Source organism: Carcharodon carcharias, chromosome 14 (assembly GCF_017639515.1).
Source record: "Carcharodon carcharias isolate sCarCar2 chromosome 14, sCarCar2.pri, whole genome shotgun sequence".
In the NCBI taxonomy this organism is placed as follows: domain Eukaryota; kingdom Metazoa; phylum Chordata; class Chondrichthyes; order Lamniformes; family Lamnidae; genus Carcharodon; species Carcharodon carcharias.
The window spans coordinates 65,399,191-65,426,945 of record NC_054480.1 but is presented as its reverse complement, the minus strand read 5'-3'; the positions used below and the strand labels follow the sequence as shown (position 1 = coordinate 65,426,945).

At 43.9% G+C, this 27,755-nt stretch overlaps 1 protein-coding gene across 1 annotated transcript in view; it reads right to left on the bottom strand.

Annotated features, from left to right (window-relative positions):
- The window catches only part of LOC121287539 (solute carrier family 12 member 5-like), a 426,506-nt gene that overhangs the window by 133,512 nt on the left and 265,239 nt on the right, over nucleotides 1-27,755 (bottom strand). Inside the window, exons 6-8 of the mRNA XM_041205472.1 lie at nucleotides 26,795-26,925; nucleotides 9,656-9,897; nucleotides 5,952-6,163 (exon numbers count right to left, since the gene is read on the bottom strand). Coding sequence (XP_041061406.1) covers nucleotides 5,952-6,163; nucleotides 9,656-9,897; nucleotides 26,795-26,925 — 585 coding nt within the window. The remainder of the gene's footprint in view (nucleotides 1-5,951; nucleotides 6,164-9,655; nucleotides 9,898-26,794; nucleotides 26,926-27,755) is intronic.

The window sequence follows — 27,755 nt, the reverse complement described above, 5'->3', positions numbered from 1 at the left end:
TCATTTCTATTTTTCTTTAGTTCAGATGAAGAGTCATATGGACTCAAAACATTAACTCTGTCTTCCTCTCCACAGATGCTGTCAGACCTGCCGAGTTTTTCCAGCTATTTTTGTTTTTGTTTCAGATTTCCAGCATCTGCAGTATTTTGCTTTTATGCTAGTTCAGGGTGTCAGTCAGCGTCATTTACATGTGAAACTTCACACTTAATCTGATACAAATACAGCAGTCTAACAAGAAATCTAGGGTTATGCATTCGTTTTTTTGAACCTACAGGCTAGTGTAGGTGAAGGAGTTAAACTGATTGAGGGCATTTTCTCTACACCAAACTACTTGTAGCATTCTGCCTCGGATTTGAGATCTATCATTATATTCAATAGAATCAGTGGCTTGTAGAGTTGGATTAGTTGCAGATGAATTTTCACTTCTTATCTAACATAATGTCCCCTTTCAGTAGGTAAACCATGCCCTGTGAGACAGGAACTGGCTCCGATTATTTCTGCTGCAGCTTTGGAACTGTTTTTATTATGTTATGTCCATACAAATTGAGTCAGCCACAGCAATCACAGTCAGATTGCATTGGCTCACATACAGGTAATATTCTTATTGCCTTGAATAAGTGTATGGTGACCCATTCTAATCAATGTACTTTTATCTGCAGAAAAGCAAACAGGTAACAGTGCAAGATAACCTAATTATTTCTTTCACATCTGCCAAATGACCCCTCTTCTCTTCTGAAGTAGTCAAGTATACAAGGCCAAGGAAGCTTGCCTGATTTTATTTTCAGCTCACAAATTGTGTTACTTATCAGAGTTTTAAGTGACACTGGGTCAATTGGGGGTGTTGTGGGGGCATGGGCGGTGTGTGGAGGGGGGCGCAAAGAAAGGCAGAAGGAGGAAGGTAGGAAGTGTCCAGTCATGATGCTTTGGGCATTGTGGATGTGAGGCAGGTTAGATGAATGAGCCGGTCTTGATCTTGTTTAGTTTACCTGTAGCATGTGGCACAAGTCAGTCAGTACTTTTTGAATTAGGCTGAGCACCATTAGATAGATGCACTTTGGCTTGCTTCATGTGCCTGTGTTTTGTCTGAAATCACTTGATTCTGGGGTAGTTGTTTGGCACAGTGTTCAGTCTCAGATGCCATCAATACTTCCTTCCTAAATATCCTTCATCTAATCATCCACAAATTCATGGCCCATAAACGGTGCAATACCCATTCTGATTCTATCAAGTGTGCCCAGATAAACAAGAATACTAATTGAGAATTTTTCAAAGCTTTAGTTTGACCTGCTAAATGTAGAGAGTTAGCAAAAAAAAAACACGGGAAGCTGTGTAATATTCTAAATACGGCTATGTCACCAAAAGGAAGAGGGTAGTTTGAATGTTTAACCATCTAAGCATGAATCAAATATTCACACACTAAAGGTTCATTCATTTGAAACTGCAAAGATTTGATTCACAACATTGGTCTTTAAAGTTCAAGTCATGTTCTCTTTATAGGAGTAGTTAAGCTTTTGGTGCAGCTTTTCTGACTGTGCTGAAGGCAAACACTTAGTCAAGATGAATGACTCGTGGACACAGTTCAGGCACGCTTAGTGGTAATATTACTTATTAAAATGATGACTCAGTGTAAGTTACTGCCACTGTGTCAGTAACATTGGAGGATTGCAATGATAATTTATTTGCCCAAACAGTTGGTTTACAGTAAGATAAAAGCAAAATACTGCAGATGCTGGAAATCTGAAATAAAACCAGAAAATCCTGGAAAAACTCAGCAGGTCTGACAGCAACTGTGGAGAGAGAAACTGAGCTAACATTTCGACTCCATATGACTCTTCAGAGCTAACGCAAACTAGAGGAACAGCATCTCATCTTCCAATTAGGTATTTTACAGCATTCCAGGCTTAACATTGAGTTCAACAACTTCAGATCATGAATTCTCTTCTCTATCTTCACCCTCTTCTTAATCCATTTTATAAATTTATTTTTATTTATTTCTTTATTTTCATTTTTATTCATTTATTCATTAGTTTATCCCTTTTTTTTATCCTCCCTTTTTATCCCTTTTTTAAAACCTTTTTCCCCAATCACCCCCCCCCACCAAAAGTGTCCCCTGGTACTTGTTACATGTTGTTCTTTCACAGGGTGCTGACCCTTGTTCTGCTATTAACACATTCTGCTTTCTTACCTTTATGCCACTATTGGCATCTTTAGTCTTCACCACTACCATTAACACTCGCTTTGTCTGGTGTCCATGACACCTTGGTCAGTCTCTCCTTAGGTCCCACCTATTACTGACCTATTCTGCTTTACTTGCTCCACCTCCCTTAAACAGTACAAATTCCATCTTATTTCTATCTTTCTTTAGCTTTGAAGAAGAGTCATACAGACTCGAAACATTAACTCTGTTTCTCTCTCCAAAGATGCTGTTAGACTTGCTGAGTTTTTCCAGCATTTTCTGTTTCCCTTATGACTGGTCTACAGTGTCTGCAGTCTCTGTACAAGTCTGCCGCTTTATATGCACAGAATAAAAGTCTCCTCGCCAGGTTTTCCCTAGTGAAATGTTCACCTCAATCAATGCCATCAAAGCAAATAAACTGCTCATTCATCTCATTTATTGCTTGCCACTTATGGCTACTTAAGGCTTAACCTCAACTTTCAGGCCGGTGGGAGGGATTGAGGGGCAGGGGTAAGTCTGAAAAGTGATACTACTCAGGCCTTGGGCTGGGGGTTGGGGGTGTCTTCATCAACAGTCTCCTTTCAACACTGGATGCTTTACCCCACTCTACACAACCACCACCTCCCCAGGCCTCAACTCCCTTCTTCATCCTAAGACCCGCATACTTAGTCCTGGACTCCCAGGACTTAGATTCTGAGACTGCTTGCAGTCCTAGTCCTGTCCACTGTGGCTTCTGACATTGCTGTAACTAGAGAGCTGCCGGCCAATCTGATTGGTTGGCAACTCTCTGAGGCCAGACTTCCTCCTGAGTGAGGGGCCGAAGTCCCATCTCCAGTTAATTAATGCTCCTTGGAGCATTAAATAGCTGTGGGTTAGCAAGTATCGGCCGCAATGCATTCATCACTGACTCCTCTGATGGCAGGAAGGGAAATTGCTGCAGTGCACCAAACCTGACTGAGCTGGACAAAAATCACATAAGGGTTTAAGTGCCTTGAGTTTCAATTTGAAACTTCCAAAAACAAAACATTAAAATTCTGTTGTGCTACACTTCTACCAGGATTCAGGCTTAGCAAGCACTGCATGTATGGAGGTAACAGAGGCAGAACTAGCAGAACTTTGGACGCCAGGTGTCAGCTCACTAGCCCTGTCTCTTCCAGTTTTGCTCCCAGAAGTCAGGAGGAATGCAGGAAGCACCCAATATCAACTCTGCAGAAATTTTGAATTTGGTGCAGAAAAAGATGGGGAACAAGTAAAACCAGGTTCCACCTCCAATTATCTTCCCCCAACCACTCACCCAGCTTGATTAGAAAATCAGAGCAATTTAAAAGGTCCATATATGGCTTTAGTTTAGTTGGGTCTGACAATGAGTGGACTGGGTGTAGGTTAAAGTCAATTGACAAAAACATTTTCACCTTATTTGCTTTGTTTTTGTTTTGTATATGATGCTTTTTACCAAGAGGAAAGTATACACAATTGTGGGACACTTTGCTGCTCCTAAGTATAACCCGAGGAACATTTGGAAAGCAGAATGCTGTTCCAAAGCCTCCAGAACAGATGATATAATGGATCATTACAATCAATATTGTCAAGATATTTTGAGATATTTCACCAGTTTTTTAAAAATTCACTCAAGGGATGTGGGCATCGCTGGCTAGGTCAGCTTTTATTGCCTATCCCAAAACACCCTTGAGAAGGTGGCGATGAGCTGCCTTCTTGAACTGCTGCAGTCCATGTAGTGTTATCACCAAATCATTTTAGCTATAGGAAAGACCTAATGGCTTATAGCGAATAATGAAGATGCTCTAATGAAGCTTGCGTTTGGTTTACAGCCCTGTAGTCTATTAGTAGAAGTGATGCAAGCCACATTTTCTCTCTCCACTTCTCTCTTTGGCATCTTGGCTCCTGCATTTCTTGTATGACAAGTGAATACACTTTAAAAGTACTTCATTGGCTGTAAAATACTTTGGGATGTCCTGAGGTCATGGAAGACGCTATATAAATGCAAGTCTTTCTTTCCTTGTTTCCTTCGCAATCTAGTCTTTTTTACCTCTTCCTCTTTGTCTCTGGTTCTAACAGCATAGATTATAGATCTGTTATGTAGGTAATTGCACACAACCTTGTTTTAAGTTGTGCTTGTCATGTAAGATGTTGGTTATGTATAGCAAGCCCTGAACTGCTGCTCTAGGAAGAGAGAGTTATTATTTTCAAATTTATTTCTTTCAGATTTCCAGCATCTGCAGTATTTAGCTTTTTTTTATTGTTTAAGTCATAGGAACGTGGGAAATAGGAGTAGGAGAAGACCATTCGACCCTTCAAGCCTGCTCTGCTATTCAATTAGAATTCACTGTCACTTCTCTTCCAGGAATGCCCACCTTGAAGAATTCCTGCTCTTCTCTCAGATGAGGTTTTAGTTTGTTTCATTATTTCCTGTTTCCTATCTTGGGTTTGATCATATGTGTCTGATAAATGGTCATAGACCTGAAATATTGCAAGAGAGAGCTCTTGTTTTCTCTCCACAGATGCTGCCTGACCTGCTGACTATTTTCTACCATTTTCTGTTTTCTTTGCAAAAGATTCCTGCATTGTGCCTTTTATCAGCTGTTGCTTTGCTGTCATAATTTTTTTCCCCAATACGTTGTGCTTGACACTTCTTAGGTGCAAAAGTGCACAAACAGAGAGTCTACTCATGATTTTGGGAGGTAGCGAACTTGGGAAAATAAGCCCAGGACCGCTGTTCTGACACTTAGAGCCTCACATCACCTGATGTGACAATACTACATGTGGCTCCTCACTATTGGAGAAATGATGGGTTAGATTTTCATTTTACTGCCCTGGCATTGCAGATTGGGTGCCCCTTTATAACATCTACCAGGTGTCCCTTTTCATTGATTTCAAACCATGGTCAATCCACAATGCCTGTTAAATGTCAGCATGACTAGTTGAACATCTTCTGGTCCCATAATTCTTCCTCGCTCTGTTAACATCAATTGTCAGGAAATCAGTGAAAGTCATCATGCCTCAGGGGTCATTTTAATCTAAACCACCCACCAGGAAACTGCTGGGATTGGGCCAGCTACCCATTAACACTGGACTCATTGTACCTCTCATTGACTCCAGAAAGAGCAGAATTGGGCAAGGCAACCAAACATGGCCAGCCAACTCGATTCTGTTAGTTTCCAACTGAGTGTCTGAGATTAACATTGCCATCCTTCCCCTCTAACAAACTGTGTATTCTTTTAATCAACCTTCACAAAGAGAATCATAGAATGGGACAACTGGAAACACAGACTCCTGTCTCCTTCAATCGCTCAGTTAAGTAAAGACACTGAGCCACCTAGGCCCTAGGACCTCAGACCTAATCCTGAATTCTACTAAATTGGCTATTCTTAGCTAAGGGTTTTATAACTGATCTCAAAGCCTTTTGGTTAGGGAGAGGCTGGAAATCAGCAGAGTTTTTGTTCCTAATAGTGATCACTGTGAATGTTGAATGAAACAGGTTTGACTTGGCTGTGATGACTCTGGGGTAGCCTGCATATTCTTACCCTCAGGGCTCATATGTGAAGAATGGGTGCCTGGGTGAAGTATGAAAGGGTGACACAAATAAATACCTGTAGGACCGCACACCCAGCAAAGGTCAGCACCTTCAGGCGAGAAGAGGAGCAAACAGGATAACTTGAAGAAGACGACATTTGAGATGCACATGTGCACACTTGATGCACATGCTGCACACATGCTGAGTAAAGTACCTGTTTGGTGCTTTTTTATCGCTACTCACCTACGATGAGTCCACTGGCGACTCCAGGAATCCCTTGAAGTTCAGTCACATTATTTTTCTCAAAGTATTCATCACACGTGGCATTGAGCAAACTAGATGTGCAAAAGAGCTCCCAAAGCTTGGTGGTCACTGTTTCATTGGCCACTGTTATCACTTTAGCACACACATCAAAATCTTGCCACGACAATGTTCTGTTCCCTAGAATACAGACCCTGAAAACAGAGACAACATCCAGTTAACTGTGGACTAGGAAACATGAAGTATCTCTGAGGCAAACTCAGTTACACACTGGCAAGAACCTCTTATAGTAGGAATCCTCTGCAGAAACCTGTTATATTGTGCTAGGAGATCTCCTGTGATGTTGCTTATGGTAAGGGATGATGATGTCATGTTGTACCATTTACTGTACAATGTATTATGCTGCAGCTAAGGTGGGGTTTATTTAGCTGGTCTGTTCCTTTACAGGCACACATATTAATTCCTTTCAGCAAATGTAGCTGATATCAAAATCATGGCAGATTCAGCTCTGAAGAAGAGTCATTCTGAGTCGAAACATTAACTCTGTTTCTCTTTCCAGAGATGCTGTCAGACCCGCTGAATTTTTCCAGCATTTTCTGTTCTCATTTCAGATTTCCAGCATCTGCAGTATTTTGCTTTTATCATCAGTTTGTTTTTGGTGAGGGAAGTTTGCAGAGAGGCAAGTATTTGTAAATTTTCAGTTCTGGGTCTGAAGTTAAAATGAAGTTTTATTTTATACATTTCATAAATTTTAGTGTGCTAGAAGTGTTCTGGACACAAAACCATTACCTAGGTAAGTACTGGACACAAGAAGGGACAGATATCTTGACTGACAGTACTTGTAATATCAAATTGCTATCATGCAGAACAGTCATAATGGTCTCCTCATTGTGGGCCACCTCTATTTTCTTCTTTTGAATTCCAATTTTACTTTTTCTATCTGCATTAGGGAATTCAATTTTTGGTCACCCTATGAATTTTTTGTTGTTGTAGCCTTTGAGGTTTTGTGATCGGGTATTTCCAGTTGATCCGAACCTGTCCCCGATCCGAACCTGTCCCCGATCCGAACCTGTCTCTGATCCGAACCTGTCCCCGATCCGAACCTGTCCCTGATCCGAACCTGTCTCCCATCCGAACCTATCCCTGATTCGAACCTGTCCCCCATCCGAACCTGTCCCCGATCAGAACCTGACGCCGATCAGAACCTGTCTCCGATCCGAACCTGTCCCCGATCCGAACCTGTCCCCGATCCGAACCTGAAGCCGATCCGAACCTGAAGCCGATCCGAACCTGACGCCGATCCGAACCTGACGCCGATCCGAACCTGTCTCTGATCAGAACCTGTCTCTGATCCTAACCTGTCCCCGATCCGAACCTGTCTCCCATCCGAACCTATCCCTGATTTGAACCTGTCTCCCATCCGAACCTGTCCCCGATCCGAACCTGTCCCCGATCCGAACTTGACCCCGATCCGAACCTGTCCCCGATCCGAACCTGTCCCCGATCCGTACCTGACCCCGATCCGAACATGTCTCTGATCCGAACATGTCTCTGGTCCGAACCTGTCCCCGATGCGAACCTGTCCCCGATCCGAACCTGACCCCGATCCGAACCTGTCCACCATCGGAGCCTGTCCCCGATCCGAACCTGACCCCGATCCGAACCTGTCCCCGATCCGTACCTGACCCCGATCCGAACATGTCTCTGATCCGAACATGTCTCTGGTCCGAACCTGTCCCCGATGCGAACCTGTCCCCGATCCGAACCTGACCCCGATCCGAACCTGTCCACCATCGGAGCCTGTCCCCGATCCGAACCTGACCCCGATCCGAACCTGACCCCGATCCGAACCTGTCCACCATCGGAGCCTGTCCCCGATCCGAACCTGTCCCCGATCCGAACCTGTTTCTGATCCAAACCTGTCCCCTATAATAACCTGTCCCCGATCCGAACCTGTCCCCCATCGGAACCTGTCCCCGATCCGAACCTGTCCCCGATTGCAACCTGTCCCTGATCTGATAATCTTTTAAATCTTTTAAATGTCCCTGATCTGATCCTGTCCCTGATCTGAACTTGATGTAATTGGGTTTTTAATGATGTACTAAAATTACAATTACTGCTGAGCATCCTCACTGCCCTAAAAAGCTAATTTCACATTTGTAGAATGCCAAATTTCTCCAGCATGATTCAAAGGTTCGAAATATTTTTGAAACATTAGTTTTAAAGCTTATGATATTTTAGGTCCTTTTTGCACCCAATTATAAATCAACTCTTTTGCTATCTAAAAATTTAAATTTAAAACAAAGGCTTTTGACTACTTGGTTTGTGTCCCGGGAAAACGTCAATGTAATTAACTTGTTACCTTGCTTGCTGACAGCATTGCTGCTGACATCTGGGGATCCCCTTGACTTGGGGCCAGATTTAAACTGCTAATGGGAAAGGGGAAAACTAATCGCTAGATCATTGTGGGCAGCTTTCTTCAAGGTCAGTGGCGAACAATGTTCCTTTGCTGCTTATTGCAAAATCCAGCCCATAATCTATTAAATAAGCAAATAATTCAAATGTCATTCTCTATAAGGGAAAATTGGTCAGAAATTGATCAGAAGTCATTTGCACAAATTTGAGAATAACTAGGTTATGAAGGAAATGATAAAACTGATTAAGGAAAATACTTCACTTCTACAAAGCGTTAATGTATCAATGGAGAGGACATAAATGAGGAAGATATAAATAAGAGGTAAAATCAGATGACTTTTTGTAATTCAGAAGGTAAAGGAGTCGTGGATTAAAAGTTACCAAGAAAGAGTATTAAACTTGGCAGTATAAATAGGTTCATGAAACAATTAGGTTCACTTTGAGAAAGAAGGAATTGTGGAATACAGCAAAAAGTGGTAGATTGAGTTGATCTTTCAAATAAAGATTTGCTTGTTAATGCTGCTTTTCTGTTTCTAACAATTCTTATATTCTAAGGTTTCTATTTTTGTGGTTGGGATTCGGACCATTGTATGCTGCTTTTGCCTTTGCTGAAACTATTGATTTCTATCAGTTCACAATAGGCAAGTTCATGGAATACCTTATGATGCACTGATCTCTAGTTTAGGTTTTCTGCTGACTGTTTACCCATTGAATTCAACAAGAGTATGAAAAAATGTGAATTGAAAAATCCAGGGGTCTATGGTGTTCTGGAAGCCTGTGCTTTATCTAACTGTATCTAACTAGGATTTTTCTCAATTTTTGCTGGCCTGAATCTAAATTGGAATGGTTTTGCTCCTTCCTTCATACAACATTCTTCAGAATTGTCTCCATTGGGAAAGGTGGCTGAATGAAATAGTTACCCAGAATAGGTAAAGGTTAATTATCCCAACCCAGGCAACAAAGTAAAAATTCATAGCAGGTCAATCAACATGTAAGGGTGTTTAGAAGGTGTGTGAAATCTTTCATTTTGCTGTAACTTTTCAATATTCTCCACATTTCCACTTTAGGGTTTTTTTCCTTTTACTTGTCCTCAGACCAGGTTACCAGCCTGTTAACTCTACAGGTGATTTGGCTGAGTAAATCAGCTTTGACTTTGAATTAAAGTCCAATATGTTTCAATTAAATATGGTCTCATGGTACACAGCAGGCACCATGATTTTTGGTCTAATATTATTAAATATTGTATTGTCACCTTGTGGTATTGTACTTACGGGAAGCTTGGTGGATCAATTGCAGATTTGATAACTCCAGCATAAATGGAAAGAATGGATAAGATGACACAGGCCAGGAACACCAAAGCAAACTTGTTGACGTATTTGACTCCTACAAAGACTACAAGAGCCATGCAGGTGAGGACACACGTTCCATACACACGCATGTTATTCAACATGGCTGCTGGCTCCTCACTGGCTTCCTCTGCTTTGAAAATTGCCATACTGGGCAAAATGTAAGTCTGTAAAAAGTACAGGGAATTACAGAATTTTTGTAGACAGATGTAGTCACCCTTTCTAAATGTTTTACTCAGTTAAACTCTTCCTGATACAGTTAAAAATCCTGACAATTATACAACTCATGTTATGGTATCCTCTCATCAATCAACTCTGCATTAGTCATACATATAATTAACCACAACATTCAAGTTAGAACTAAACACATGGTGGATGAAGGAAGATAATATGCCATTGTTGTCATGATTCAACAGCTGAACAATAGAATACTGTCGTTATATTTCAGGCTAAAGATTTTTTTAGTTTGCAGATTGGAAAACATTGGAACAGGAGTAGACCATTCAGGGCCTTGAGCCTGCCCTTCTGTTCAAGTTGATCATGTCTAACCTACACCTCAACTCCATTTAACTGTCTCAGCTCCATATCCCTTGGCCTCCCTACCAAGTAAAAATTTATCAATCTTAGTCCTGAAAGCTCCAATTTTCCCAATATCAGGCTCCTGTAGGAAAGAACTTCAGATTTCTACTACCCTTTGTGAAGAAAAATACAGCACAATACAACACATTGAGGCTGACTTTTATGACCCTTCACACTGCTAACCAAGATCATTCCTGGAATCTTTCTGGCGTGTATTGCTCAATATCACATCATGCAGTAGACTTATCTATTAACCTATTTGTGAGGCAGATGCTAGTTTTTAAATGATATCTTTATTAGACAGCTTCTTTACCCCTTAGGATTCAAACAGTTATTAAAATACAAATAATTCCAGTTTGCGGAAAATTTTCCTTTAAGCTATTTATGCAGTCAGTTTCTTAGATTTTTCTGGCCTGTAATTGATGCATGGCTTAGAGGCTTTCATTCTTGATCCTCTCTAGTAGAAAGAAGATTTTAAAGTTTGATAGGTAAATGCTTTATGTATTGTACATAAGGTATCCAATAGGAAACTCACTGGACCATATACTCTAAGAGGCCTTCATTTTGCAGTGGTCTGCTGTGCCAGCTGCATTTGGGCCACCATTTGAGCAAACCAAAGGTAGCTATGGGGTGACAAATGCGATCTGCCAACCACATGGCTGATGATCTGCACACACATAAGCAGCATGCATACAATGAAGGCTATGCTGCCTTCCAAATACGATACAGAAGACCATTGGCGTGCTAAAACAACACTTTTGCTGTCTGAACCACGCTGGAAAAACCTTGCAGTACTCAGTAAAGTGGTCATAAGATCTATGGTTGTCTGCTGCATTCTGCACAACCTCACCATCATGAGGTGAGAACCTCTGTCTCCTCGCCATATGGCGAGCAGGAAGGAATGGGGAGAGTGAACGGAACTAAACACAACCCCTTTCTGGCCCGACTGTATGTGAAGGATTCATTCAGATGCAATAACAGTGACCACAACCCCAATTACACAGTCACAAACAGTCCCACACCTTACCTCCCCTGTCACTGACCATCACATCAGCTTGGCCACAATGTTAAACTAAAAGCCACCAGACAGTCAACATACAATCAAATTTATAAATAAAATCATTCCATTTTATACACAAAGTCAACTGGCCAATCATCCTTATGGCTGTCTTCTGTGTGCCTTTGTGGCTCCTCGTGCTTCTATGCCATGCTACCCCAGTGGCTGTAGCATGGCTGGTGCTGACTTTAGTTTTGGTCCTTGAAATTGTGGACAAGAGAAGTCAGTAAAGGTGACTTAACTCTTTCAGTTCATTGAACTGGCTTTTTGAAAGAGACCTGACTCCAAACTGTAGCATCTCGGCATGGATAGTAGCAGTCTGGACAGACAGCCAACAATAGGGGCCAGTGGAGGGGCAGTCATGGGAGGACAAACGCTGTCTTTCTGAGAGAGGAAAGCAGGTTTGTACTCCATGGAGTCACATCACCAAGGCAGCGACTCAGCAATGCTATTAACCTGTTACAGGACAGACTACTAGACAGCTTGACACCCTGTGCCCTGTTTTGAATAACGCTGCCTAGCTACAACCATGATGGCAACAGTCTGAGCCTGCATGGTAGCATGTTGACCTTGCATTACTTCATTCTGTGTTTCCATTGCAGAACTCAGACATTGGTAGCTTCTGCTTGCGCTGCAATGGAAGCTGGGAGACGAGACCTGCATCACGACTGGTCCCACAAGTGCACTGATGGATTTATCCATTGCTTTCATGCTTGAAACTATTGGCCGCACACTCTGTGCAAAGCTTTGTATCATGTTGGTGTTGGACTCCTCCATGCTCCTTAACATTGGATGCAGGATTTTTGGAAGAGTTCCCAATGTGCCAAGCATTTTGTTGTGTTCACCCATCAAGACTTCTTCTGTAGCCTGCCTCACGGAAGTGCTCATCTGAGTCCTCTGCGGCAGAAATCGTGTTCAACGTTGACCTCTGTACCATCCTTGCCACCTGCCCTGGCTGGAGGCCACCCATTTCCAGTGTCTCACCACGTGCAGGTCCTGCCTCTAAATTATACAGTGCCAGTATCTGCTGATGGCTGCTGGTGTAAAATCAAGATATGGTGCTGAATATTGCTGTGGTGGGGGGAGGTGAACAGCTCACCCCACAGTCATAACATGCTGTGGGTGGGCGAAATAAGGCCTGAGTGGGTCTTCCAACCCTTTCTGGGAGTGAGGCCCATCCTCGGAAGCTGCTAGCCAATTGGATTGGCTGGCAGCTCCATCAGTCCCGGCAGCACCGATAGCACAATAGTGGGTACTACTGGGACTGCAAGAGGAGGAGGAAGAAAACCCATGGATCCCCGGAAACAGGTAAGTCTCGGGTATTAGGCTGGGAGGGTTTGAGCAGGTCAGGGAGGGGAGAAATAGGTAGTGGGGTGTGTTTAAGGCTGTGGATGGGTAAGGTGAAAGAGGGGGTTCTATCTTATGGGGACCACCCCTTGATCGGCAAAGGGCAGCCCCTAAAATAGAAACCCTTCTCTTCCTTTGAAATGATTATTGAAAAAATCGCGCTGTCCACTCCCGCCCAACTGCCCATGGCTAGTATATGGTGTGGGCAGCGTATTTTCAGGGTCAAAAACATGCCTGGTGGGGGTATGTAAAATGCAGCCCTGGTCTTCTTCATCACCCTGCTCCTGTGCTGCCTGGTCAGAATGCACATTGGGTGTTGTAGTAATTGTGGTTTTGTTAAGTGTTGGACTGTACCTTTAAGAATAATCCTGTGATGTAAGATCATATGTTCTGCATAAACCAAAATGTTAGCAGTGCGGGCTACCTCCACAGTCAACGTAGAAATAGAAATGGAGTTGAAAGCACACATGTAGTTGCTACTGGCTATGTTGAAAATAAACCTAATGTTTCTGCTTAGAAAGTTGTCTGCGGATCAACTCTATTACAAATAGGCGACTCAGCCACGCTACAACAAACTGGCAATGAGGATAAATCAGGATAAATCAAGATAAATCGGAATCAGTACTGTACCTCACCCAACGATTATGATTATCAATGTTCGTTAAAATAACAGAAGATATACGCACCCAAAATTCCACAATTTGGTAGAATCAATCCCTTTGAGCCAGTCACAGATGATTCTTCTTTCAAGCGATCAAAATCATGGGGAAGAGAAGAGGTAGTGATCCTCTTGAGTACTTGTGGGAGCAAAACCTACAGTTTGATTTGAAGTTTTATGGTACCTACTGCCCCAGATTCGAAGAATTTCGGAGAACTGATGGACATCATGAAGGGACATTTTCAACCTAAGTCCTCAGTCATGATGCAGAGGTTCCAATTCAATTTATGAAATAGAGCCCCATGGTTAATTTGAAGCATTTGAAATGGAACATTGCAAGTTCAGTGAGACTCTGAACAACATGCTCAGAGGTTGTTTAGTGTGTGGTGTGAAAGAAGACACTGTTCAGAGAAAGTTGCTGGCTGAAGTGAATCTGGATTTTAAGAAAGCATTAGAAATAGCGCTGTCCAGGGAAAGCAATCTAAGAGATTCACAAGCAATACAAGAGGTGCAAATGGCGCAAATTGGGCAGGAAAAGTCAGCCGAAAGTGGTGCAAAAAAGCGAGACTGCTGCAAAGTGGGATAAAGCCTCCGCTAATCAAAAAATAAGAAGAAATAATTTAGCAACTAAATTGAAGAACAACTTTAATCTTTTAATGATTGGTAATTTAAAGAAGTAGGATGTTATTTTTGTCACAGAAGAGGACATATAATGAGACAGGCTTGCAAACAATGGAAAAAGCCCAATGAAATCTACAGTATAGAAGAGCCTGAAATAACACATTCTGACATTTATTCATTGATTAACAGGAAAGTTGGGAAGACAGTGCCAATATTTGTTACAGGAAAAGTGAATGGTAAACCAGTAAAAATGGAAGTCGACACGGAAAACACACTTTTAGATATTTAAATAATGGTGAACATCAAATAAATTTGGAACAAACATCTGCCTAGTTGAAAACATACACAGGAGAAGAAATCTAAGAAAAAGGTATTAGTAGAGTAACTGTCCATTATAGAAACCAATCAGCACAGCTACCAGTGATGGTATTGAGAGGCAGAGGACCAAGCCTTCTAGCGTAAAACTGGTTAAGGGAAATCAACCTTGTTTGGCCAGTGAGATTTCAAAAGGAAGCTGGAAGAGTTCATGTCTTGAAAAAGGAACAAGGCAAAGTATGACAGAAAGAGCCTGAAGAGTTCAAGGACTACAAAAGGATGAAAAAGGAGTTTGTAAGGATTCAACAAGCTGAAGAAATGCAGTCTATCTTAAAAGAACATGGAAGATCAGCAGAAGAAATTCAAGGAGACCCTGCTGAATGACAGAGTTCAAGATGAAGTAAATAACCTTCGCAAGGAAAAGGAAAACCTGTTGAAAGACCTTCACACACTAGAAGATGCGCTCAGGTCAAATTTGTGCCTCTGGAAAAGTATGAAGAAAAACAGAAAGAATTCAGCGCTTCGCTGAACAAACTGAAGAACCAGTTGGCAGAGAAGATACATCAATGGTCAAGTTTCCAGCAGGCAACCAACAAATACAAAAAAGAGACAAAGGAGCTAAACAAAGCCAAAAAGACTTTGAAAGCTAGAGTCAGAGACCTTTCCAAAGGGCGAGCAGATAATTAGATGTTGGGAGGCTCAGCTACTGAACTAAGACAAGTTGAGATTTCACCTGAGAGAAGTCTGGCCAACAATGAAGTCAAAATGAAGGATGACACTAAACTCTGTGGTAGAAAGAAGAAGACAAAAAGGAAGAAGGTTCCGAAAAGACAATAAAATGGTGGCTGGTAGCACCTATAAACACTCGGAGGCAATAAACACATTATCGAATAATTTTAAAAAAAACCCACTAGAGCTATACCTTGAGTGCCCTACCATCCATTCTTAATTAGCACATTCGTTTAGATAATATCACCAACTTTAACTTTAACACCTATGTGTTCTATTGTACTATTGTGGTTGACATCTTTTGATGATCTGCTTCTATCACTGCTTGTTTGTCCCTACAACCACACCAACCCCCTCCAACTCTCTGTCTCTCTATCTCTCCGCCCCCCACACACACACCTTAAACCAGCTTATATTTCAGCTCTTTCCTGGACTCGAACTCAAGTTCTGTCGAAGGGTCATGAGGACTCGAAACGTCAACTCTTTTCTTCTCCGCCGATGCTGCCAGACCTGCTGAGTTTTTCCAGGTAATTCTGTTTTTGTTATCGAACTGTGCCTATTTTGACATTATTCCAGTCCCTCACAATGGTTTGCTGGATCGTGATGCCGAAGATAAAATGATGACATAGTGGTACTGTTACTGGTCTTGTAATTCAGAGACCCACTAATGCTCTGGGGACTTGGGTTCAAATCCCACCATAGCAGATGGTGAAATTTGAATTAAAAAAAAAAGTCTGGAATGATGACCATGAAATGGTTGTTGTAAAAACCTATCTGGCTCTAGTGCCCATTAGAAAAGGAAATCTGCTGCCCTTACCTGGTCTCCAGACCCACAGCAATGTGGTTGACTCTCAAATGGCCAAGCAAGCCACTCATTTGTATCGAACTGCTATAAAGCCTCAGAAATGAAACTGGATGAACCACCTGGCATTGACCTAGGCATGACAACAAAGTCAACCCTGCAAAGTCCTCCTTACTAACATCTGGGGGCTAGTGCCAAAATTGGGAAGTCTGTCTCACAGACCAATCAAGCAACAGAATCATATGTTACAGATATTGTCCCAGACATTGCAGGTCAGACCCAAGAGAGATGGCAGCACAGTAGTATACAGTTAGGGCTGCCCTGGTCAACTCAGGTCCCCATAAAGTCTCATATGACATTAGTCCAAACATGGGCAAAAAAGCCTCCTCAGCTGATAAATCAGTGCTCCTCCATGTTGAACATGGAAGCACTGAGGGTGGCAAGGGTGCAGAATGTATTTGTGGGTGTGGGGGAGCAGGCGGGGTGGGGGGTTACTTCAATGTCCATCACCAAGAGTGGCTCAGTTCAAAAGGACATAACTGCTAGACTGGGTCTATGGCAGGTGGTGAGGGAAAAACATACTTGACCTCATCCTCACCAACTTGCCTGCCATAGATGCATCTGTTCTGCAGCAGCAGAATTGTACTCGAACACAATCTGTAACCTCATGGCCCAGCATATCCCCCACTCTACAATTGCCATCAATCCAGGTGATCAACACTGGTTCAATGAAGAGTGCAGGAGCAGCACCAGGCATACATAAAAATGAGGTGTCAACCTTTTGAATCTATAACACAGGCCTACTTGCCAAATAACACAATGAGCAAGTGATAGACAGAGCTAAGTGATCCCACAACCAACGCATCAGATCTAAGCTCTGTAGTTCTGCCACATCCAGTTGTGAATGGTGGTGGACAGTTAAACAACTCACTGGAGGAGGAGGCTCCACAAATATCCCCTTCATCAATGATGGAGAGCCCAGCACATCAGTGCAAAAGATAATGCTGAAGCATTTGCTACAATCTTCAGCCAGAAGTGCTGAATGGATGATCCATCTTGGCCTTCTTTGGAGGTCCCCAGCATCATAGATGCCAGTCTTCAGCTAATTTGATTCACTCCATATGATAATCAAGAAATGGCTGAAGGCACTGGGTACTGCAAAGGTGATGGACCCTGACAATATTCCGGCAATAGTACTGAAGACTTGTGCTCCAGAACTTGCCGCGCACCTAGCCAAGCTGTTCCGGTACAGCTACAACACTGGCATCTACCCAGCTATGTGGAAAATTGCCCAGGTATGCCGTATACACAAAAAGCAGGACAAATCCAACCCGGCCAATTACTGCCCTATCAGCCTACTCTCGATCATCATTGAACTAATAGAAAGGGTCATCAACAGTGCTATCAAGTGGCACTTGCTTAGTAATAACCTGCTTACTGATATCCACTTAGCTCCTTACCTCATTACAGCCTTGGTTCAAACATGGACAAAAGAGCTGAACTCCAGAGGTGAAGTGAGAGTGACAACCCTTGACATCAAGGCAGCATTTGACTGAGTGTGGCATCAAGGAGCCCTCACAAAACTGGAGTCAATGGGAATCTGGGGGAAAACTCTCCACTGGTTGGAGTCATACCTAGCACAAAGGAAGATGGTTGTGGTTGTTGGAGGTCAGTCACCTCAGCTCCAGGACATCACTGCAGGGGTTCCTTAGGGTAGTGTCCTCAGCCCAACCATCTTCAGCTGCCTCATCAATGACCTTTCTTCCATCATAAGGTCAGAAGGGGGGATGTTTGTTGATTATTACACAATGTTCAGTACCATTTGTGACTCCTCAGATACTGAAGCAGTACATGCCCAAATGCAGCAAGATCTGGACAATATCCAGGTTTGGGCTGATGAGCAGCAAGTAACATATGCGCCACACAAGTGCCAGGCACTGACTATTTCCAACAAGAGAAAATCTAACCATCACCCTGTGACGTAATATCACATGATCTGTGTAAACCAATGTGTTAGTAGTGCGGGCTACCTCTAGTCAGCGTAGAGATAGGAATGGAGTTGAAAGCACACATGTAGCTGCTGCTGGCTATATTGTAAATAAACCTTTTGGGCAGAATTTTTCCCTTGACAGGCGGGCTCATCTGGGGTGGTCGGGAAACCGACCACCGCCCGGTATCAGGTCCGGAAGGCGGTTTCACACTGGCGGGCCTTAATTGGCCCGCCAGCATGAAAGGCGGCTGGAGAAGCTCCGAGAAGGAGTGGGCAGGGGCGGGGCATGATGTCCGCCGGGTCCGATGGTGACCCGGCGGCCGATTCAAAAGCGGCCCAGGCAGCCCCTGGAAGACTGCCACGGAAAGATGTCTCCTGTACCCTCTCTGTGCATTTGAGTGCAGTTGGCAAGAGGGCAGGTTGGCGGGGCAGTCGGCCCCATGTTTCTCGACAAGTGCCTTGCAGCCCTCCTGGAAGAGGTGGCTGCCAGAAGGGATACCTTCATCCCTAGAGACGGGAGGAGGAGGCCACTGCACCTCACCAAGGAGGCATGGGAGGAGGTGGCATCCTGGGTGAGCAGCCCACAACGTGGTGAGGCGCACATGGGTGCAGTGCCAGAAGTGCTTCAATAATCTGCTGTGATTGGGAAGGGTGAGTACCATGTTGACATAGGTCAGTGTGGAGAGCAGTTCAGGGCTGGCCATCCTCCCCTGTGGACTTCAGGGGTGTTAGAGTCTGAGTGCCAACTCTCAGTGATGCTGGAGCTGGCCAAGGGGGTAGGCCCTGGCTGCTTGGAATGCTTGCCTTGTGGCTCAAGGGCTACAAATCAGATGAGGCATGTGAGGTGTTCCTCAGGTGGGGCTGGCCAGGCTGCAATGGTGTTGCAGGTAGAGAGTGGACTAATCAATGCTCCTTTTTCTTTTCAGGAGAAGACACCCCATAGCAATATTGAGAGGTCAAGGGGTGGAGGGAGACTCCCAAACCTCCTCATCCTCACTCACTATGAGCAGGAGGCCCTGGAGCTCGAGAGGCGCTATGCACCTCAATCAACCAGCTGCCGTGAGGTGGGATGTCAGATGAAGGTAAAAGTGCAATGCATGGAGGTGAGAATGTTGAATATTGCAATCATTGTAGTGCAAATGATGTGAGCCTCAAACCTGGAATCCCCACTGATAATTGAAAGATGATGGCACCATGATGCAGATCTCCGTTGTCTCACCAGGGTGCCTGGCATGCACAGTGACAGTGTGATGACTTAAACTAATGACATGTCCTTCTTCTCCACTTTAGGTTACCCAACAGGCATTCGCACTGAGGACCCTGAGGGCCCCCCATGACCCTGGAAGACCACCAAGCTCACCACACTTCTTCGTCCCACCCACTCAGTCAAGCAGGCACCAGTGCAGATACCAGCACCTCAGTGGGCATAAGATCGCTGTCTAGTATCTTGATGCACATTGGTGAGGGCACTTCACACTCGCTTAAGGTGCAGGCGGAGGCAGAGAGTGCCCAGGGAGCTGGCAGTTGGAGGACTGCTGGAGACCAGGACAATGCTCGATAGGTGGCTGATCATGAGCCTCTGGAGTCACCCCTGAGGCATCAGATGCTGGAAGTCCAGTGGGGTGTGCAGGAGGATCTGGCGGAGATACATGAGGGTATGCGTGCCGTGGTCTCCATTTGGCAGGAGTCCCTGTGGAGCATGGCTGCTGCGTTGACCCTCATGGCCGAGCGCAATGCCTCCTCCATGGAGAGAGTGGCGACTCTCACGGAGACACTGCTCCAGGGACAGAATCAGGGGTACCTGTGGATGCACTCGGACCTGCAAGCCCTCACACAGGCACTGACCTCAGCCAGTCAGTGTCCGTATGGGAAATGGATTGGTCACCCAATATTCCAGCTAGGTTCCCGGCCAATAATGGTGAGCAGGGAGGTCCAAAGCGACCTCAAGTTGGCGCATGAGCTGCCTGTTGTCTCTGTGGGTTCCTCTCAGGGTGCTCCGGATGACAGCAGCAACTCCTCCACCCCTCTGCTAGTGGCCGTGGCATCTGATGAGGCTGTGGCAACTGGGGAGATGCCAGCCGTGGCACTGGCCGTTCCCTCCCAGGCAGGGTCAGCATGGGCTCCACTGGCCAGAGGATGACCACCAAGGTCATCAAGGCCAACAAGACAGCAGGGTCAGCAGGCTGTCTCCAATGCTGGTGCCAGCGAGGGGGGAGCACCATGACGTAGTACCTGCAAATGTAAATGTAAAGTACCTTAAGCACAAGATGGGCTTATCACAGGTGATATTTTGTTCCCCCATTTTGCTTTGACTTTTTTAAGGGTGTGATAATCACCACTGGTTAATGTTTAACAAAAACTAAAAAATGCTGTAAAAACTCAGCAGGTTTTTCCAGCATTTTTTGTTTTTGTTTCAGGTTTAAAGCATCTGCAGTATTTTGCCTTTATCTTACTGGTTAATGTTTAGTCCAGCATCGTGTCACATGTAACATTAAATGAGATGTTATTCTGTGCAATTGGCCTCTGTATGCATCATTTGTTCTGTAGGTGCAGGGTAGGCCATGATGTTATGATGGACGTGTGTCTCCTGAAACTTTATTGCAAAGGCACAGAGTGTATATTGTTGACCAAGGAAATGGCCCTGTCAGGAATCGAGTATGGAGCCTGTAGCTCTGGCATGTGTTGGTAGTTCTTATTTGGTAGGTTAGCTGAAGGATCATTGGATTAAAGCGTCCCGAGTGTCCCTGCTTCCTTGGAGGTTACCCAGGTCAACGTCCATGTCCTCAGCGTTCTCCTCACTGTGCTCATCCTCAGACTCAATAATGGACTCATCAACTGTTGCCTGAGCAGCTGCATCAAGATCTTCTTCCTCCAGTGGGTTACCCCCTTGACAGTGCCAGATTGTGAAGAGCGCAGCCACTATCAGTGACTGGGGGGTATTGTAATGCGCCACCTGAATGGTCCAGGCATCAGAGGTGCATCTTGAGAAGACCAATGGTCCTCTCTATCACCGCCTTTGTGGAGGCATGGCTCCTGTTATATCGCTGCTCAGCCTCTGTTCTTGGGTGGCGGAGAGGCGTCATGAGACACTTTTTCAAAGGATGGCCCTTGTCACTCAGCAGCCATCCATCCAGTCGGGCTGGAGCACTGAGGAGACTCGGCACCTGGGAGTGTCTGAGGATGTATGCGTCATGGGAGCTACCAGGGTATCTTGCACAGACTTGCTGATTCTGCATCCTGTGATCACACACTATTTGCATGTTCATGGAGTGGAAGCCCTTCCTGTTGACGAAGGCACTGGGCTCTCACACTGGCGCCTTGATGGCCACGTGTGCAGTCGATTGCACCCTGGACGCGGGGGAACCCAGCAATCACTGCAAAGCCTCTGGCTCGCTCAGCCTGGTTGGCCTCATCTTTACGGTAAAGAATAAAAGTCAGTACTCGCCTGAACAGAGCTTCTGTCGCCAGCATGACGCAACTGTGGACAGCAGATTGGGACACTCCACACAGATCCCCCACTGACCCCTGGAAAGAGCCAGAGGCATAGAAGTTGAGGGCCACTGTGACCTTCAGAGCCACTGGCATGGGGTGTCCACCCACACAGTTGGAGCTGATCTCAGGCCCAATCCGCTGACAAACGGAGGTTACTGTCTCCCTTGAGAGACAGAGCCTCCTTCAGCATTGCACCTCGGACATATTGAGGTAGCTGTATCGCTGCCTGTAAACCCTGGCAGCGGGATAGTGCCATCTTCTGTGGCCCCTTCTGTCTTGGACTACCTGTTGGCCCTGCACCCCTTGTGCCTGCGCCTCTCCTCCCACAGGTCGCTCCCCTGGAAGCTGCATTGGGACACCTGGCCTTTTCTTTCTTCTGCCCCTTTCTTCCTCCTCAGAGGAGGTGCCTCCAGCAGCGACCACAATCCCCATTGCCAGGCTTATGGAAGGCTGTCTGATACCTGGAAAGGTCCACACGGTCTGAATCCTCTGGGGGCCTGGAAGACAACAATAAAGTCCTGATAATGCTCAGAATGCAGCTCTGAAACTAGATGAAGTTGTCCAGTTTACAGAAGCAACCAGCAGCAGACAATCTCCAAAACTCCTCATTATTCACATGGACAATGTCACTAACCTTCTTATCCCGCCTGTGGATGAAATTTTGCAAATTGTGGCCTGCCTGTTTTGCCTGTGCGATGGCTGAAAAATTGCACGGGCTATGTAAATTCGGAGCCAATTGGTGTGTCAAGGGCCTTAACTGGCCTCTTAATTAATGGCGGTTGCGCCTCTGTCTACTGCGTGCGCCCGCTGAGCGACATATCGCAAGAGTGTGTGTTTACGTCGGGACGCTTGGCTGATGTCAACATGCATTATTTCACACTCGAGCAGATAGGGTGTGTGCCCACATGCCAAGCAAAAAATTCTGCCCAATGTTTCCACTTAGAAAGTTGTCTGCAGATCAACTCTATTACAAATAGGTGACTCTGCCACCCAATAACAGATATCTATTGAGAACATAAGAACATGAGGAACAGGAGCAGGCCATAATTCCTGCTCACTATTCAATTAGCTTTGACCTCAAATACACTTTCTTGCCCAAGGCCCATATCACTTGATTAACCTAAAAGCCTATCTATCTCAGCCTTGGATATATTCAATAACTGACCATCTACAGTCCTCTGAATTAGAGAATTCCAAAGATTCACCACACTCCGAATGAAGTAATTTGCCCTCATCTAGCCTTAAGTGTGTGGTGACATTTGACTGGGAAGCATTACAGTAAGGAAAACTTGTAATTTCTTTAAGATGTCAATGGAAACCATAACTGATTTTAAGAATGTTTGAAAAGGACTTTTAACAGTTTGCAGCAATGGTAAAGGGATCAACTGTGATTTTCTTCCTTATAATAAGAAATACTGGTCCATATGATCTGGGCAACCCTTGACCTGGAAACAATAGCAACATGAAGGCAATTAAGATACAGAGCTGTGTGGCTGCAGCAGCGGGGAGAACAGAGAATGTACATTTACAAGGAGTTTTTTTATTCGTTAAACAGTTAAAAAGGACAGAAAACTGAACACATGGTTAGACCAGAGACTGAAAATTGGAGAATTCCAATGCTATTCTTCAGTTTTGCCAGAGCTGACCAGGCCATTTAATGAGATTTATTAAAGCAGTCAGATGAAGGAGATGTGCCATCAAGTCTGTCATGAATCTAGCCAAGGAGGTTCTGCAGGAGTATGTTGTTTGGGTGTTGACTGTCTCCAGGGGACTTGGATGGAGCAGAGCTACTGTTGCAGGTGACTTAATGTGGAAGATATATTTTGTAAGACTGAAAGATTTTTTGGGGAGAACTTTCTGAAGCTCCACACCACCATTGGGTTCTTGCATACAACAATTGGGAAATGCTATGATATTTCCATCTGCTTAAGGTCAATGGATGGAATATCATGAGCAATGACAAAGTTTATAATGAAAAACCTTTTGAAGTATAATCATTGTAATGTAAGAAATGTAGCAATCTCATGCTGTACAGTTGGAATTTGCACACAGTAAACTGCCACAAATGACAATGACATTAAGGTCAAATAATCTGTTTAAGTGATATTATTTGAGGATGCTGGGGAGGATTCCCCTGCTCCTCTTTGAACTAGTGCCATGTTATATTTTGCATCCATTTGGAACAATTTTGGTTTTGTCTCATCCAAAAGTAATTTAACTCCTGATAGTTTACAGATGTGTTGGATGGAGACATTGGGACCATGCTGAGGCAGCTGAATATCTGAGGGGTGGAGGACTCAGTCATCTTTCAGAGTTGTAACCACTGTCGTGGGACTGATGTGCTTTTTGTATGGCAGAAGCACTTAAGAGGAATTATTTTTAATTATTCAAGATGGAGACCCAAAGTTTCTAATGCATACACAACTACAGTTGAAAAGAGACAAGGTAAAATAAAGTAGCGATTAAGTGATGCCAAAGATAAAAGGACGGAGGGAATTGAATTCCTAAACATTCTTTCAGAAGCACCATTTCACATTCTATGACTACATTAAGCTCTATTCTTGGCTCTTGTACGTTGTGACTAGGAGGTTTTTTTCTTTTTAACTTGTTTAACAATTGACTTGGCTGTGTCCGTGGAAGAACAAGGGTCTAATTTGGGACATGGCTATTGTATGAAGCTGGACACTGTTCTGGGTAACTTTCCTTCATCCTTGTGGATTAGATACATTTTGTTTGCAAACTGAATGGAATTCAAATAGAAGATCTTAATGGAATAGTCCCTTGTAAAATCTACTGCAATTTCAAAAAAGCCAAAATTTGCAACAGTGGGATTCTGAAATATTCCATGTAGGAACTTGTAGGAAGGAAAACTTAATTTTCTGTAGCTCAGTGCATCCTCTTGGATGCTCTGAGTTTTGGAGATTTATTGGCTGTTCTGAATCCAGCGTTCCTTGTTGAGTGTAGAACACCTGGCACTGAGGGACTGATGACTTTTATCCCAGCATTTGTGACATCACTGTTAAAATATTGAAGTAGAAACATTACTGAATTGTATTTATTTATAGTTTATTTTTCTTTGTATTGTGATTTTCATCTTTGTGAAAAAAACATTTACAAATAATACTTTAATCAAAACATGGTGAGTTGCCATCGTTTTTGGGCATGACCCTAGGAATAGGCAGCCAAAGGAAATAAAGGGGCTAACTTGGTGAAATTATTTTGAGCTGCTATTGGGCCAAGTGCTGGAAAATGGGATTAGAATAGATAAGTGCTTGATGGCCAACATGGACACGATGGGCCGAAGAGCCTGTTTCTCTGCTGTATAACTCTATGACTCTTTGACTTGAGGACCAAATCCATTGAGTGAGACAAGTGAGAGATCTAACAAAGTACAAGAGGCCATGAATCGTGCTAAGGAGGTTCTTCAGGAGTATGTTTTTTGGAAAGGCTGTGAAATTGCACACTTGTGGGGGGAGTGATGTTGAATGCTTGCAATCTCATGAGATGGCCTTTGTTGTATCTGCTATGTGTAATTTATAATACATGCCAACCATAATTTGACTGTTAACTCATGTATAATTCATGTTAAAGTAAAAGCTACAAAAAAAATTGAATCTTGTTGGTAATTTCTTCATTTGAGGGTCATTTGGTAAAGTTAGTTAATTTTGGTTTATGGTTCCCCCATGAGGATTGTAACAAGCCCCAAATCCTGGGACTATGACCCCTAATTTTAGATTCTGTAGCCCGGAGAAAAAAAACTTCTCAGAACCCTGTCAAGCCCCTTCAGAATCTTATGTTTCAATGGAATCACCTCTAAACTCCAGAGAGCATGGACCCATTCTACTCAACATCTCATAGTAGGGCAATTCTCTCATCTTAGTAGTCAACCTTTGCTGCACCACCGCCAAAGCAAATATATTCTTCCTTAACTGAGGAGACTAAAACTGTACACGGTGCTTCTGAAAGAAAGGCACAAGGGTAAGTTTGGGGTGTGGCAAGTTGAGGGTTGGGGAGAAAGTAAACAGTGCATGCTTACACCACCTGCAGCTTGTAAATCATAAGTTAATGTAGAATGAGGGAGAGGTGTGATCTGAGAAGGAGGATTCTGTCATCCTCGATTGTTTCAACACCTCCACTGGCCATGGCCTCAGCGATGGGTGTCTCAATAATGGCCAACACCGTCTCCTCCATGGGGGTCAGGATGTGCAGGGATGTTTGTCCTCCACCAGTTGGTTCCTGCTGCCTCCAGTTGTCTTGCAAAAGAGCAAGAAGTGTGTCAGTGAATGTGTTATAATGTGTTTGGGTAATGTGGCTGTCATGACTGAACAGCTGGCACTGTGTGCAATCTTTGAGTGTAAGGCTTGCAGCTAGTGTGTGTGAGGGCCAGGTGGAGCACATGATTATCAGGTATGGGTTCAGATTGGTGGGTAGGTGTGCGACAAGGTTATGGTGCATTGAGCAGTGTCTGAGTACAATGGTTCAATTGGTGAGATATGGCACATGAAGATGCATTCACTGACCTTGATCACTTATGTGAAGCCAGTGAACTTCACACTGCACTGCATACAGGTCCTCAGGGCTAACATCCTGTCATTGAGCTCCATGTCTATCTGCTCCCACTGCCTTTTGAGAGTTTGTCTGGAAGACCTCCTGTTTCACCCAACCCTGCTTTCACAGGTACAGGAATCTCTCCTCATCTGTACCTCCTCCATTAAGGCCTCCAATGGAGTGTCGAAAAAATTTGGAGACCACTCTCTCCCAGGTTGTGCCATTCTGCTGACATTCCTAGGCCAGATTCCTTTCAGATTCAGTCACCTTCCTTTCACATCTTGGTAAACCTACCGTCCCTGCTCAATTATGTTTTAAATATTATGAACAATTTATCAAATCAGACAACTCCCAGCACCTGCTGCAGGCAAAATGCATTTCCCCTTTAAGAAGTGTAGGGAACATCGAGATGGTGCAAGCCATATATGATACTATGATACTGACCCCAACTACCCACCCCGCCCCCACCCCCCACCCCCCCCCACCACCCCCACCCCCCCCCACCACCACCACCACCACCCAAACACCTCTCCTCAAGCATCATGCCAATCAACAGCATGGGTAGTGCAGGACAGATGAGTCATAAGCCTGTGGGTTTAAGTCCCAGTCCAGAGACCTGGAGTCCATAATTCAGGCTGACACTCCATAGTACTGAGGAAGTGTTGTCTTTTGGATAAGACATTAAATGGAGGACCTATCTGCCCTACTACTAAAACAGGTAATCTGGTTATTATCTCATTGCTGATTGTGGAACATTGCTGTGTGCAAACTGGCTGCTGCATTTCCTACCTTACAACAGTGAGAATACTTTACAAAGTTCCTCATTGACTATAAAGTACTTTGAGACACCTTGAGGTCATGAAGTGTACTATAAAAGGCAATTTCTTTCTTTCTTACTGCTTCCAGCTTTTGCTACTTGTACTCACCAGCAAGATTTCAATGGTGCCCAGGATATACATGGCGCCAGCATAGGTTGTTCCCAGGTAGAAACAGAGGCCCACTGCACCCCCAAATTCTGGACCAAGTGAGCGGGAGATCATGTAATAGGCACCACCAGCTGTAGGAAACACAGCAAACAAGGGATTAAGTCACAAATATTTGTGTTTAGATGACATATCCAATGTATTTTTTCCCTTTGAATTTACAAACAAATAGATCAAAGATTTCCAAAGGTGGTGATGGTGGATATGTGCAATATGTATCTGATAATGGAATCAGTCGAAACTTAAACATGATCTTATGCTACATTACATACCTAAGGTGGGAAAAGTCCTCAGTTCCATATGCATTTGTCTCAAATACCAAACATATTGGCATAATTTACTCATTTTACCTGTGGATTGGGGGAATGGGAAAATTGTCCCTGTGTGCTAAATGTAATGAAATCATAAATCCATTTATTAAGAATGGCTTTACTAGTTACACATAATGAACAAGGTCTTTGTTCCATGGTGGTGAAACAATGCTAACATTAACACAAATGTATTCGGACAATGTTATGCAGGTGAAGACTTGTTTTTGCAGGAATTATTTTGCAGGTATATAACTGATCAGTCATGATGCCAACTTGGGTACAAATCAGGGCTGTTTCTGGCTTCGTTTTTGTCCACTAAACCAAGTTCTCTGCTTTCACAATTAGATGAAACAATACAATAAGGAGGATGTGAAAGGTCGCCAGTTGTATGTGATCTCAAGATAATTAAGGCCATTTGACCCTTCATAATTCATCTATCTGATTGATTTTTAAATTCTTCGATTGCAGAATCCAATTTTTTACTAAAATGGTTACAGGATTTTTGCTCCAACTGTTTTGTCAGGAAGCCTGTTCCACTAATGGAATTCAAGGGATATTTTTCTATGGAAAATATCAATACAGTCAGACATCAA